At 44.5% G+C, this 16,016-nt stretch overlaps 1 protein-coding gene across 1 annotated transcript; it reads left to right on the forward strand.

Annotated features, from left to right (window-relative positions):
* Nucleotides 1–627: 627 nt before the first annotated feature.
* On the forward strand, nt 628–14,299 carry klhl38a (kelch-like family member 38a). Its single transcript, XM_039738678.1, has 4 exons — nt 628–776; nt 3,602–4,922; nt 7,466–7,571; nt 13,722–14,299. The coding sequence occupies exons 2-4, from the start codon at nt 3,603–3,605 to the stop codon at nt 14,009–14,011; spliced, it is 1,716 nt and encodes a 571-aa protein (XP_039594612.1). The 5' UTR covers nt 628–776; nt 3,602; the 3' UTR covers nt 14,012–14,299.
* Nucleotides 14,300–16,016: the final 1,717 nt, after the last annotated feature.

The raw sequence follows: 16,016 nt of genomic DNA on the forward strand, positions 1-16,016 counted from the left end.
GTATCGTATCTATATAGTGATTTACACCACATCGCTGTCTTCCACAGTAAAGGCACCCCATGTTGTTAATATTAACGTGAGGGGCTGAACGGCATTTAATGGAAAGATCTGCGCATACGGGGCCTGTAAAGAGTCTTCACCCCTTTGGAAGTTTTCACATTTTGCTATCAGGTCTGAAGATGGTCTGTTGGTCTGCTTTTGCCCAGCTGGTAAGTCTCTTTGCTTAAAACACGCTGGTCACACCGGGCACTACATTACAATACTGATACAATCCTACAATAAAATAGGGGAAAACCGCCCAGATAGAAACAAGACATGGGTTCTGAATCCATTATGCCAGCTCTATGAGACAGCAGTGCAAGCCACTATGCCACACTATGGGGCACACAAAACCCCGTTTCTGTATGGGACCATCCTCAGCCTCGTCAGTGCCAGTGGTAGCCGTCCATATTGACAGCAGCGGAGACACCTTTCCGCTTGGTTAAGAACACAGAGTCCTGAAAAACAGAAGCTTGCTCAACCAAATAGAAAGAAAGACGTGGTGCCTGTGCCATGAAAACACAGCGGCTTTTTGCATGTGACCAGTTTTGAAAGTCCTTGATGCCCTATTTATAGACCTGGAATTTACAGAATGTCCCCATGGCAAGCGGCTGCAGTCGAGCGGAGTTTTAAACAACAACAGACGTTGAAAGCATAGCAGAGCGAGTTAACAGAAAGGATTTTGAAGGACACAACATAACGATTGAAGAGAAAAACCGTTAGTTGGAAAACAACAGGTGGGTTAAGATACAAACATTCTGTGTGTTAAGAGAAAGACGGCATGCTATAAAAAATGTCTGTCCTGCTTTTTGAGATGGCAGTGTTTTGGTCTGTTTTAATAGTATGTGTGCTATAAATGATCTTGTATGATGTGGACCAGGGATGGCATGGTGGTGCAGCAGTTAGCACTGCAGCCTTGCATATTCAGTGTTCTAGGGTACAGAAGAAAACATTTATATGGTGAATTACATGGGGGGGGCACTTCACCCACCACTAATGGGTAGCATCCAATAGCAACCATTTACGTCAGTGCGCTCACCACCTATTGATTAGTTGGGTGTTGAAGAAGGGAGAGAGATAGTTAGGGGGTGATGGGGCAGAATGACCAGGCCGTGACTGACAGTTTAGCCAGGACATTAGGGACCACCGTACTCTTTACGAAAGATGAGAGAGTCAGGAGCTCGGTCTCACATCTTATCTGTGTTAAGTCTGCATGTTCTCTCCTGCCTGTGTGGGTTTCATCCTGTTATTCCAGTTTGTTTACTTACTGACTTCAAACTGGTCCATCCTCTGGGACGGGTTCTTATCTTGCCAGGTTAGCCTCTGGCCCCCTCAATCCTGAATGCGATAAGGCAGGGTTAAGACTGTTATGTTATGTCATGTCCAACTTATAAGCAGTAGATATGAATGAGGGGCGCGCTGCTGCCTCTCAGTAAGGAGACCAGCGTTCACATCCCCGGACCTCCCTGTGTGGAGTTGGCATGTTCTCTCTGTGGCTGCGTGGGTACCCACTGGGTTCTCTGGTATCCTCCCACAACTCAAAGGGATGCTGGTTAGGTGAACTGGCGACTCAAAATTGCCCATATGGGGTGTGGGTGTGTGTGTTCACCTGTCCAGGCTTTGTTCCTGCCTTGCTCCCTGTGCTAGCTGGGATTGGCTCCAGCCCACCGTGTGCTCCTGGTCTGGATTAAGCGGGTTCAGCTTGTCTCCACCTCTGGCACTGGTTAGGATGTTTGATCAGGTGATGCCAACAGGCATCATTAATATCAACAATGTGGCTGCACCCATGAAAACAGTGCAGAGAGTACTGACACTTGCTCTGCCGAAGCTGGCTGAATATTTAACTCCGGATCAGACGATGAAGTGAAAACAAAAAAGAGTGCAACAAAAATCAAAACCTTAACACTGAAAGTATGTCAGAAAGCCGAGAAAGAAAATACCAGGAAGTGTATGTTAAGACTTCTAGTTTTATCCAGACACAAATACCAGAACAGTGTAATATGACCTTCTATAGGGCTGCACAGATGACGTCATGTGAGCACACTGGTGGGCCTCTGAGAGGACATCTTGGCGACAGCTGACACAAAAGCTCCAAAATGGTGCCACCCGTCAATATTCAAAATGTTGCTGCAATGAGATGCAACAAAAAAAGAAAAAAAATACAACTTTGTAACAAATCAAGAGTAGGACAAAATAAATGTCGAATTTACATTCTTCAACCACATGATAACCACCAAGATGTCCCAGAAACTCCTCAGCAATGCTCACCAAAGAGACAAACCACAATGTCCACCTTACTAAAAGGAGAAGTGTCTGTGTGTCCATCCAGTTGCTATGTCCCTGTCATTCCAACAGATGGTTCATCACAAACATTTTTAGTAATAAAATGGGTTGTGTGTGTCATTCCAACAGATGGTTCATCACAAACATTTTTAGTAATAAAATGGGTTGCATGTGTCATTCCAACAGATGGTTCATCACAAACATTTTTAGTAATAAAATCCGTTGCATGTGTCATTCCAACAGATGGTTCATCACAAACATTTTTAGTAACAAAATGGGTTGCATGTGTCATTCCAACAGATGGTACATCAGAAACGTTTTAAGCAATAAAATGCGTTTCATGTGTCACTCCAACAGATGGTGCATCACAAACATTAACACTGCTCTTATGAATCCCATACTGAATGGCACATAACAGAGGCACAGAGGTTTTCCATGGTGCGTAACAAACGTTAACGCTGAGGTCTTTGTTGATGACTTAAATTTCAGCTTGCCTTAGATGGGTAGCACAGCTAGTGGCAATATAATGGTGTTACAAAACATTCCAGTCGGAGAGGAGGATGGTTTCTTACCTGGACGGGAGGCCAGAATGGAATGAGAGACAGATTGGTCAGCAGGATGGAAAAATAACTTTGCGCCTGGCCAGTATAATGTAGTAGATGGACCAGTGGAAGCCGAGAGTTGGGAGCTGTTCCATCCCCCATACACCAGGTGTCAGCGGTCCTTGTACGGCAGCCCAGTCTGGACAGCCACAGGGGTGCTTGGGAGTATGGCAGCCCTGTTGGGGTCCCTGGGTGCCAATAGTGGGTGATGACCTCTCTACTTTATTTATGACCCCAAAGTGCTTCCAGGGAGAGACAGCAGAGCCCCAGAAGCTTTCTCACACGTGGCTTAAAAAGGAGCCCACCATCTCACATCAGGGAGTCAGAGTCAGGAGGCAACACTCAATGGCAGGACGAGAGGAAGAAGAATTTGTTTGGGTTATTGTGATTATGCAACTCATCTTTGGAAAGATGATCTGAAAATGTGCCAAGGTTTAATAAATATTTTTAACTGAAAGCTACGAGTGTACTGGGTGTTACTGTGTCTTGGGTTTGGGACTCAGTGGCACCCCCTGGTGGTTACAATAGAAATAACAAAACAAAAGACATCTAAAAACGATACAAATATATTAGGACACTGCCGGTTAAGATCTTGTCATATTTGTTTTGTCAGTGGCATGAAACCTAAGGAAGCGTACAATTTCCAGGTCTAATTGATATCTTGTCCTGTTTTACAGAATGAATGAAGAGTCCCCAAAAGGCCTCACCTTCTTTGACAGAGAATTTTCGTCAGACCTCCTCGCGCAGCTCAACTCTCTTCGACAAGATGAGGTCTTCACTGATGTCATGCTCTGCACGGGCGACAGGGAGTTTCCCTGTCATCGTAATGTTCTCGTTTCAAGCAGTCCTTACTTCAAGGCGATGTTCTGCAGCAACTTCCGAGAACGTTTTCTATCAAAAGTCACTTTGCCAGGGATCTCGTCCGATGCCCTAAGTCAACTTTTGGATTATGTTTATACCGGGACGATCACAATAACAACAGAAGACGTGCTGCCCTTGATGGAAATGGCAGCACTTTTGCAGTACTCCCGTCTCTTTGAAGCCTGTTCTTCCTTCCTCCTGGGACTTCTAAATCCCGAGAACTGCCTGAGCATGATCCGGCTCTCTGAAGCACTTGGCTGCAGTAAGCTTGGCCAGAAGGCCAAAGACATTGCGTTGCGCAGATTTTCTGACGTGGCCGCATCGGAAGAGTTCAGGGAGCTCTCTTTGAAAGATCTGATTGATTATCTGGGCGACGATCAGCTGTGTCTCCAGGAGGAGCAGGTCTTTGAGGTGTTAATGGCATGGATTCACTGTGACCTGCAAAGTAGGAAGGACTCGATCCTTGATCTCTTCAGAAACGTCAGACTGCAGCACGTCCACCCAACGTATCTGTTCCAATTCATAGCCAACGAGCCTCTGATTAAGCGTTCCGCCATCTGCACCGGTTTGATAGAAGCTTTACGGCGCACAACGGCACTCAGTCTCCCCAACGCCCCACGACGGTGCGCAAGTCATGAAAGCCTGGTCCTGGTCGGAGGGAGAAAGAACAACCAGCAAACCGCCAGAGACGTTTTACTGTACGAAGAAGCCTCTCAGAAGTGGCAGTGGCTCTCAAAGTTGCCGCTGCGCCTCTATAAGTCTTCTTCGGTGCTCGTTCACGGCGTCCTCTATATTTTGGGGGGCCTGGTCATGAACGGAAGGAAGGCTGAAGTCACTTCCAACGTGTACACGTTCTCTTTCAAATCGCACCAGTGGAGGCGAGCTGACCCCATGCTCGAGCCGCATTACGCTCACACGAGCATCGCATCGATGCACTACATCTTTGTCCTTGGGGGTCTTGGGCTGGCAAAGCAAGTCTCCAACGACGTGGAAAGATATAACATCGTCTACAACCTTTGGGAAGCCATGGCCCCGATGCCTGTAGCTGTCCTTCATCCGGCTGTTGCCGTTAAAGATCAAAGAATATACGTTTTTGGAGGGGAGGATGCAAAGCAATACCCGGTCAGACTCATTCAGGTAAGAAGAAACAAACATTTCATGGCAGGGCTTCTTAAACATCGCCGCCGTTCGGTTGCGAATTAACGTTGTATTTAATGGTAATGGGTTATGAATGGGTGGTCTTGTGGCCTTGGAACCCTTGCAGATTTTGTTTTTTTTTTCTCCCACCCTCTGGAGCTATTTTGTTTTTGTTCTGTTCTCCCGGCCTTATCTGGACCTTACTTTATTCTTTGTTATTTAGTATTGCCGGAGTTGCACCGTCACAGTGGGCCACTGATGAACTGTTTTAGGGAGGATGGAGATTTTTGTCAACATTAGGAATTGAGGGCACATATCGATTAAAGTCAACACCGGGGGGCAGAGGGCAATAAAAGCAGTAAATGTCGATAAAACTCACAGTTACGATATAGGTAGAACCTCTTTGCTCAGAGGACTGTTGACTTGAGGTCGAATCCCAGTGTGTGCATGAGTAGCGTAGAGTAAGCAACGTCTAGAATGGCATCGACATCAGGCGAGAGAGCGAAGCGAACGGCCAAAGCGAAATACTCAGTGAGTATTATTGATTTATTTTTGGGGTATTATTGCTGAATCAGATTCCGACTTATCGAACTCCGACTTTGATGCAAGTGATCTGGAGCTCAAAAACGAAAGTCAGGTACTTGATCGATCCCCAGCTGGTCATGCAGCTGACGCGCCAACAGCAACGTTCACCCTAAAAGGACTACCCAGACATGGATCTGTGGTAGGCAAGATGGCAACTGGGCTTCACCAGACGACACAGCGTGCTAGCGGACACTACAGATTACCAGCCACTTGACTTTTTATTTTAGAAGTTTAGTTAACAGCAGTTCAGGGATGGTGGTGTTAAATGCTGAACGTAAGTCGAGAAACAGAATTCTGGCATACGTTCCTTTACAGTCCAGATGCTCGAGCACAAAGTGAAGGCCCACATTGATGGCATCGTCCACAGATCTATTTGCTCGATATTCAGACTGAAGAGAGTCGAGATCAGTAGAGGTAACTGACGTCAGATGGGTTAGTTCAAATATTTTCATTAGAAGTGATGTTAGCGCAGTAGGCCTGTAATTATTGAGGCAGCTTATTTTATTACTTTTGGGAACGGGAACAATAACAGAAGATTTAAAGCAATCTGGTATGTGGTACACTGAGCCAGAGACGAGTTAAAGATGTCCGTAAACAGAACTGCCTGGCACGAGAACTGATTGTTGCAGGCGAGATAAAAACGATTTACCACAATGATAGCAATTAAAGAAAAACTTGTGAATGCATTGCAGGAAGAGAACAGGCAGAGGATGTTTCACTACCCAGGCAGGAGGGCATTGCAATGACGCAAGCGGATTGGCTGGCGGGACAAGGAAATGTGTGTTTTAACGGATGGAATGAGAAGAGACAAGGGTGGGGATTGGTTCCATCCCCTATTCACGAGGGGGCAGCGGTCCTTGTATGGTAACCCAGTCAGGACACCCACAGGGATGCTTGGGACTTGTAGTCCAGAAGTGCAGCCCTGTTGGGGTCCCTGGTGATCGATAGAGGGCGCTGTCTTACCCTTCCTACTTTTTCTATGGTCCGGAAGTGCTTCCTCAAGGACACAGCACGACACCGGAAGTATTCCCGGGTCCGACGTAAAAGGAGTCCGCTGCCTGGCATCGGAGAGTCAGAGTCAGGAGGTGGCAGGCAACACTCAACAGAGATGGAGAAAGATGGTGAATTGTTTGATTTGTGTATAATAGTTGGATTTATTGAACTGATAATTCTGGTCTTGAAGAGGTGATTGCAAAGATGTGCTCTGGGAAGATTAATAAAAGTTCTTTATTTTATTCCTGTAACATGTGCTGTATTGCTGTGTCTTGGGTTTTTGAGCTCAGTGGCACCCCCTTGTGGTCACAGCATTTAAACATAAAATACAATAACGTGCATGCCTGAAGGAAATGGGAGATCGTTTGGGAAGGGTCGCACACCTGCCGACTTGTTGCCACCACCTTGTGATCTCCATACGTGTATCATCAGGGCTCCAGACTAGTCATCTGCTCTGCATTACTTTGGCTCCTCCATCTTGCTCCTGTGATCCACCCAAGGTCCTACTCACTCAAAGCTGCTCCTCAATGTCACCTTCTTCTGGCGCAGACACCAGACCACTTAACCCACAGAGCACTCCTGTTTAAATAACCCATACCAGAGGGTGCCCAGCACCTGGACAGTGGACCAGATAGACTCCCTTGTAACTCTTGTAGATAAGAGGCATTAGCTTCACATAGACCCTCCATATCTTTGTCCAAAGACAGACTCCTATATACAGTAGTGACACGTCAAGCTTCCCTCTGGGAGATGATCTACAAGAATGGGTGGGAAGGGCAAAGGCACTATATGTTGGCATATACTTTCTGCTTCAGAAGGTCCAACCAGCTTTCCAAGAATTCCCTTTGGCCCAAAATCTCACTTCTCGTTCCAGGTGTATTATAAGACATAAATGTAAAATGGCTGCCCCGTTCTAAGGGTGGAATGGCAAATGGAAAAACTAACAGAAGATTTCTTCTTTTCAGGTTTACCACATGACTCGAAATTTGTGGCACCGCTTAGAAACAAGAACGGTGAAGAACGTGTATGCACCAGCAGCTGTCCTCGACGACCGAATCTTCATTGTTGGAGGTAAGCTTACATGTCACCGTGGCCGAGGATGAAGAATTATCCGTCTGTCCAATCTCAAACCTGCTTAACCCAATTTTGGCACCATGTGAAGGACCAATGGGTTCGAGACCCAATGTTCTTTTCATAAAGGTGCTGGTGTTTTTGGACTGCTTATTTACAGGACGTGTGAAATGCGTTTCCTTTTGAGGTGGCCTATGGGTGGTGTGATGACTGTTGTGATCTTTGTGTGGCCACAAGGAGGCTCTACTGAGCCCCAAACCCAAGACACAGTAATACAGCACACGTTATTAGAATAAAACAAAGGATTTTTATTCTCTCAAGGCACTTCCTCAGAATCTCCTCTCCAGAATCAGCCACAATAAATCCATCAATTACACAAAAAACACACACGCAATTCTCCCTCCTCTCTAACTTCGCCGAGTGTTGTCCTCTGCCTCGCGGCTCTGACTCCCAAGCACCCCCGTGGGTGTTCCGATTGAGTTACCATACAAGGATCACTGCCACCTACTGTATGAAGGACAGAACCACTCCTGACCCTCGGCTTCTCTCAGTCCGTTCATTAGAGCAGATCAGCCGGGGTACAAATGTATTTTTCTTGTCCCAGCAGCCATTTCATTTGCGTCATCTCAATGGCCTTCTGTCTGGGTAATGAAATATCCTCCGTTCTGGCCGGGATGCCCATTCTCCTGCTACATCTGATTATGTATAAAAGTTCTTCAGGACTGTTATACAGTAGTGCTTCGTACTTCAAATGATTCTAACTTTGACCGTTTCAGAGAAATTCAATCCAGAGCTGAAACGATGCTTCTACGTTCAAACTACGTGCGCAACCAATGGAGTTTACGCAGCAAGAGTAAAGTGATGGTGTTTACGTGCGCCCAAGTCGTCTCTCGACTCTCGCTGTGAAGGCATCTCTTGTGTTACGCTTGTGTGTTTTCCATCTGAACTATTGTGGTGCTGAGGTGTCACCCGTTGCATGGCTGCACTTGGGTCCTAATCTGGATCCTGAGTTGGTTTGTCGTGTGGTGGGTGCGGTAATGCGCTGTATCAGTGTGGGCTCCTAACCTCCTCATTAAAAGTTACATAATTAGATCTGGACCACCATGTATAGTATATAAAACCTGTGTCTATTAACCAATGGCATCCCACAAGAGTGTGGAAGCAAGAAAGCCCAAGATGAAGGTTGTGTGATTATGGAGAAAAAGGAACTTATCACGAAGCATGAAAGCGGTACATGTGTGGTGGGTCTGGTGGCCCTCAACCAGTCGTCCTAAAAGGTAGAAGGGGGAGAGAAGGACCAGGAGTGCAGGTGTTGGTGGTGTTAATGGAAAACGACTCCTCTTCCAAACCAGCCACACAGGACACCACCACTCCCCACCAAGATACACTAAATGCAATTTTCATTTTATTTCAATAATTTCATTTACGACACAGTAATGTTTGTATTTTATTTATTGTTTTCATGTTTTAATTTCTTATTTATGGCATTTGTGTTTTTACCTTAAATTATGTGTATTTGCGGTTGATCAACATTGGTATTGTTTAGGGTCTGGGAATGGTTTAATTTGGCTTCCGTTATTTCTAATGGGGAAAACTGATTCGGACTTCAAACAATTCAGAGTTCGTATAGCCTCTTGAAACTAATTAAATTTGAATTACGAGGCACCACTGTCTTTCTATTATGAGGTTTTGAAGTACAGAAGATCTGCTTTTAAGGTGTGTTTTTGTGTTTTCTCCATGTTAAATTTTTGTTTGCGTTCTATCACAACACCATTTTGTTTTCATGGAGAAAGAGAGAGATAAAAAGTCAGCGTAGGATCAAAGTAGAGCCGGTGCTGTTGTGGAGAGGAGGCAGGCGGTTGGGAATGTGACCCCACTGGGGTAGAGCAGGTGACACTCACAGGGGCAGGACCACTCCTGCTAAGCGACCCACCAATTTGAGCGACTCCCTGAGAGCAGGGCTCATGGGCTCATGGGACACCCTCGTATTCACAGAGGGATGGCGGCGAGGACACGACACACTTTGAGGGCGATGTCGGCTTTAAAAAGGAACTCATGTTTGTTTAAAAAAAAAATAAAGATTGACCCTGACTGAGTTTTAACCTCGGATCTTAACCATGTCTGAATTATTCATTTGTTAGTATTTCAACCTTCACTTTTATCACGGTTGTTATGGATTAGTCATCATGGAAGAAGCTTGCTCCGCATGTTATTGTTTTTGGAACACTTTGCTCAATAAAAGTACTTTTGATGCACCAATCCTTGCCTGTTGTGTGCCCACATTGCCAAGCCCACCCCGGTGATACTACACGACCCCTTTGTTGGGCCTGGGCAGGCCGGGAAGCTTACCTTTTGAGTTTAGGCCCTGCCTGCCTGGTCAATCTAGTGGGCCCAGGCCTTAAATTAGGGGAGCGCTGGCATTTTGTACTAGTTTATTAGAGGCCTGCTCTCCTCTTTGTGCTTCACGTTGAAAGGATTTCACAACACTGCCTCACAGCTCCATACTCCTGGGATTCAAACCCTAGCCTGGCCAATGCCTGTGCGTTGTTTGCATGTTCTTCCATTGTTTCCCCTAAATTCCAAAGACTTGTAGAGTGGTGTTAATTAGCAGAGTGTGGGCCTGCCCTACAAAAGACTGCCAACCTGCCCAGGGTTAGTTTCTGTCTTGCTGCCAGGTAAGGACCTGGCTATCTGCAACCCTATATTGGATTACTGGATGGACTGAAGGATTTTGTGACAAGATGTTAAATATTAGTTGTCATATATTGCACCTTTTGCAGTATACAGTATTTGCTTACAGTGTGTTAGTCATGTTGTTTCTTCTGTAAAGAACACCAATAATAAAACAGAGTTAAGCTGCACCAAGCGATCCACGAACCACCTCACATACAGTGTCGGCCCTTTGTAACTGCCAGGTTTTCTGCACAAATTGGTCATTAAATGCATTCTGATCTTCATCAACAAGTCACAAGTATAGACAAACACAACAAGCTTACCCTAATAACACACAAACAATTGTAATCTTTCGTGTCTTTGTTCAACACACCATTAAAACATTCACAGTGTACTGCCGTAAAAGTAAATGAACTGGTCAAACCTCCTTCGGCAGCCATGACCTTAAACAAGCACTTCTGGTAGCAGAGGATACAACAAATACAACATTCAAGAGGAATTTTTGGACCTTTCTTCCTTACAAAGCTGGTTCATCTCATCCATATTCTGAGGATGTCTGGCATGAACGGCTCTCCTGAGGTCATTACACAGCATCTCCATTAGGTCAAGGTCTGGGCTCAGACTGGACCACTCCAAAAAGCAGATAGCAGTAGATCTGCTTCAATGTTTAGGGTCACTGTCTTGCTGCATCACCCAACTTCTAGTCCTGTAGGATACCTTGATAAATCTGGGAATTCATTTTCCCTTTAGTGATGGCATCCCAACTGTTGGGATGCAGTGCCCTTTTTTTACGCCATACATACTGCTGTGAGTTCCTCCTGAAAAACTCAACCTTCGTGTCTTCAGTTCACAAACCCAACAGCATTGAGCAGAAACATCACAGTGGCTCCATCCCCTGAAACTCTACACAAAGGGGAAAGGTCACATAACTTCATAGAAAACGACTAAATCCAATACATACATGATAAATCATTCACTAACAAAACCACATTCAAAACACAACATTTAAAAAGATTCGGGGTGTACTCACACCAGCAAATCGTTCTGTGCCTGAGCACGTTTGTCCACATGTAAGACCGCAAAGTGTAGTTCGTTTGACTAATGTGATCTCTCCGTGCCGGGCCAACTGTATCGTGTGCACGCCCTGGTAAGAGGTGGGCCAGAGCATGGTTCAGTAGCATTCGGGAACACTGATTGCTAAAAGTGCCCAACCACGGAAAACAGACACGACGTCAGTGATGCGACACGTCAGATAGTCCAATTCTCATTTAATTCAATACAATTTGAGTTAAAAACAGGTTTTTATTTTCACCTTACACATGGTCATGAACTGTAGTTGGCAAGAAAAGCTGCAAATTCCTCCCTTAACATCATTTGTCACCATACAATTCTTCACATACATGCAGCACGATTAACAGCAAAACACTGCGCTACACACTCAAAAAATCTGTACGAAGGTAGAGAGAGTTACCCTGCCCTACACGACTCCGAAACAACCACAAAATAAGGAAAAGCATTTTGACATGCATACTGTCACACTGTGTTTGGATCGTTTTTTGGCTTTACATGAAGTCGCATAGTCAGAACGTCTGGGCGTGCCTGGGCCCAGAACATTAAGCGCAGTGTGAATGCAGACCTGGGGGACAATCGTGCTTGGGCACGGTATGGAGCAAATGTGCCCAGTGAGAGTACAGCCCTAATGAAACATATAAACAGGACCAGGGCACATTACGTTAGCCAAGTCTGGATCGGAGTCACAGATGTACAAACCGGATTCCAAAAAAGTTGGGACACTATACAAATCGTGAATAAAAACTGAATGCAATGATGTGGAGGTGCCAACTTCTAATATTTTATTCAGAATAGAACATAAATCATGGAACAAAAGTTTAAACTGAGAAAATGTATCATTTTAAGGGAAAAATATGTTGATTCAGAATTTCATGGTGTCAACGAATCCCAAAAAAGTTGGGACAAGGCCATTTTCACCACTGTGTGGCATCTCCCCTTCTTCTTACAACACTCAACAGACGTCTGGGGACCGAGGAGACCAGTTTCTCAAGTTTAGAAATAGGAATGCTCTCCCATTCTTGTCTAATACAGGCCTCTAACTGTTCAATCGTCTTGGGCCTTCTTTGTCGCACCTTCCTCTTTATGATGCGCCAAATGTTCTCTATAGGTGAAAGATCTGGACTGCAGACTGGCCATTTCAGTACCCGGATCCTTCTCCTACGCAGCCATGATGTTGTGATTGATGCAGAATGTGGTCTGGCATTATCTTGTTGAAAAATGCAGGGTCTTCCCTGAAAGAGATGACGTCTGGATGGGAGCATATGTTGTTCTAGAACCTGAATATATTTTTCTGCATTGATGGTGCCTTTCCAGACATGCAAGCTGCCCATGCCACACGCACTCATGCAACCCCATACCATCAGAGATGCAGGCTTCTGAACTGAGCGTTGATAACAACTTGGGTTGTCCTTGTCCTCTTTGGTCCGGATGACATGGCGTCCCAGATTTCCAAAAGAACTTTGAATCGTGACTCGTCTGACCACAGAACAGTCTTCCATTTTGCCACACTCCATTTTAAATGATCCCTGGCCCAGTGACAACACCTGAGCTTGTGGATCTTGCTTAGAAATGGCTTCTTCTTTGCACTGTAGAGTTTCAGCTGGCAACGGTGGATTGTGTTCACTGACAATGGTTTCTGGAAGTATTCCTGAGCCCATTCTGTGATTTCCTTTACAGTAGCATTCCTGTTTGTGGTGCAGTGTCGTTTAAGGGCCCGGAGATCACGGGCATCCAGTATGGTTTTATGGCCTTGACCCTTACGCACAGAGATTGTTCCAGATTCTCTGAATCTTCGGATGATGTTATGCACAGTTGATGATGATAGATGCAAAGTCTTTGCAATTTTTCGCTGGGTAACACCTTTCTGATATTGCTCCACTATCTTTCTGCGCAACATTGTGGGAATTGGTGATCCTCTACCCATCTTGGCTTCTGAGAGACACTGCCACTCTGAGAAGCTCTTTTTATACCCAATCATGTTGCCAATTGACCTAATTAGTGTTAATTGGTCTTCCAGCTCTTCGTTATGCTCAAATTTACTTTTTCCAGCCTCTTATTGCTACTTGTCCCAACTTTTTTGGGATTTGTTGACACCGTGAAATTTTGAATCAACATATTTTTCCTTTAAAATGATACATTTACTTGGATTAAACGTTTGATCTGTCATCTACGTTCTATTACAAATAAAATATTGACATTTGCCATCTCCACATCATTGCATTCAGTTTTTATTCACAATTTGTTTAGTGTCCCAACTTTTTTGGAATCCGGTTTGTATATTCTGGTTTTCATCCAGATTGGACTATTGCTTGAGAGTGCAACGTTTATGTTGGAGCATGACAAATTGTTATGTCGTAATTGGTTTTGGTAGTTCATTTCTCTTTAATGTTTTCTCACATTCTGTAGGCTACACAAGGAGAATGATTGCCTACGACCCGAAGACAAACACATTTACTAACTGTGCCAGCATGAAGGAGAGACGTATGCATCATGGAGCCACCGTCATTGATAACAAACTCTACGTTACTGGCGGACGATTCGTTACCAGTTTCAACGTCATTCAGGATTCAGACTGTGTAGACTGCTATGATCCTAAAACAGACTGCTGGTCCTCTAAGGGGAGACTACCGTATAAAGTTTTCGACCATGGAGTCCATGCTTTCCCGAGAGTGAGTGGTGAAGTAACTCCAGTTTGACCCTTTTTCTCCACAAATGGTGCCAATAAGAAGCATCTGATGTGAAAAGTAGCGCGATAATAATTGCCGCGTGTGTTCCATATTTGGTCTTTTTTTTTAATCCATTCAGGTTAGGACCATCACGCTAAACGGCCATCAATGGAAAATACTGAAGTGCTGTGAATTTATAAGGTGCAGGATTTGATTTGAATGTTTTTACACTTGTGGAATTTTGTTGGATTTCATTTGTAATTCTTTTGTACAATAAAAAAAAAAACTAGAAGGATCCAGGCTGGACCCCAATTTCCTTTTTTTATTATTCTCTCTCTTATTTTAAAACAATTAAGAGTGAAATGGAGGTTGACATAGTAGACCCAACACCATGAATGAATGGGGTAGTGCTGCTGCTTTATGGAGAATAGTATCCAAGTTTGAATCTCATACCTTGATGGCGTCTATTTGGAGCTCTCTCTGCATTCATCCAGTTCTTCCTTCCACGTCCCCAAAGATGTGGAATTAATTTAACTGGTGATCCCAAACTGGTACTGTGTCAGTGCACAAACGGATATTGTGATAGTCTGACTGGCTGGTTCTTCTCTTTCGCTTTAGATGACCCCTGTGTCCCTGGAACTGAATTAAATGGGCCAGAGAAACAATCCATTAATAAAACAACAATAGATGGGATTTGTCAGTCTTCACCACAAAGTGAAAGGGTTTTCAAAAGGGTTTGAAATTCACAATAATTATAAATTTTTAATCTAAGATACAGTAGAATCCTGATTATCTGTGTCCCGATCTGCATTATTCGAGTAATGCACTACATTCTTGAAATTCATAAAAGCTTTGCAGTGAATATTATACGTATTGTACATAAATACTATACTTTTAACCCTGATTGTACCATCCAAATGTGGGAATGTGGGTGTGACTCGCTCACCCCACGGCGGTCGTCAGTGTGTCGTCAGCGTTGACCGTGCACACATGCTCTACTGTTTTTCGTTCACTTAGGATTTTTGTGTTTATACATCTCAAAGCGCTGCGGTGAATTGCCGATGGGAAATGCAAGCGCACATTCTCTGATTCACGCTTTTAGGTGTGAACTAATAGAAAGCTCCATCCGTCAGCTATCGAGCGTCTGCCTCTGATCGCTATAATCGTGCGAACCAGTAGGCTCTTTAAATACTTTAGAAATGTGGTATCCGCAGGTCGGATAAAGATTTGCACTCATAGCCATCATTTTATCCCATCGATTACGTATGGGTCCCAACCTCAGAGGCCACGCCCCTAGCAATGCTGGAAGCAGATGTAACGATGGAAACAAACACTGGCGGCCTTTGAGGACCAATCGTACCAAATCATGACATTCTCTGCACAGAGTCACCGCTACACTCCACCCATTCATACTGCAAATCCCACCCTTACTGCCAATTGAACCAACACAGCATCGCACCCTGAAGCATTTCCGTTTGAACATTTGCGCTGGGTTGAAAGGACAGTGGGAAGATCCCTTTGAAAAGGACGGCTTTGGTGCCATACCAACTGAACCCACGACTGGTAGGAATGTGATCTGACACGGGACCAATCTAACTACATGAAATACTTTGCATGCATGCTATGGGATTGCGGTAATTAGAAAAACTCACAGCAAAATGAGTCAAAGGTTAACAGGTTAAGTTCACTTGTGATCAGGTCAAAAATCATAGTGTTGAAAAACAAGCAAATTCATCACGTGAGACCGACGAAGAAACCCCCTAATGTTACACCATGAAAATGACGCACGCTCGAACTTTAAAACCGAGCAAAAGTTAAACATTCCAAAATGAACATTATTAACAAACTTTAAAGTGTAGACGTGTGATAAGCCAAACTAAATTGAAGTTACATTTATATTGTGCTTACCGGAATGTCAATGTACATCATCATACAGTTAAATGAAACTCACCGAGTCCGCTGCATGTCATAAAACTGAAGCACATCAGTGTGTGCCCTCAGCAGCGCTTGCCATCTTTTGTGCGCTCGCCAATCT

The sequence above is a fragment of the Polypterus senegalus genome, chromosome 16 (assembly GCF_016835505.1).
Source record: "Polypterus senegalus isolate Bchr_013 chromosome 16, ASM1683550v1, whole genome shotgun sequence".
NCBI lineage: Eukaryota > Metazoa > Chordata > Cladistia > Polypteriformes > Polypteridae > Polypterus > Polypterus senegalus.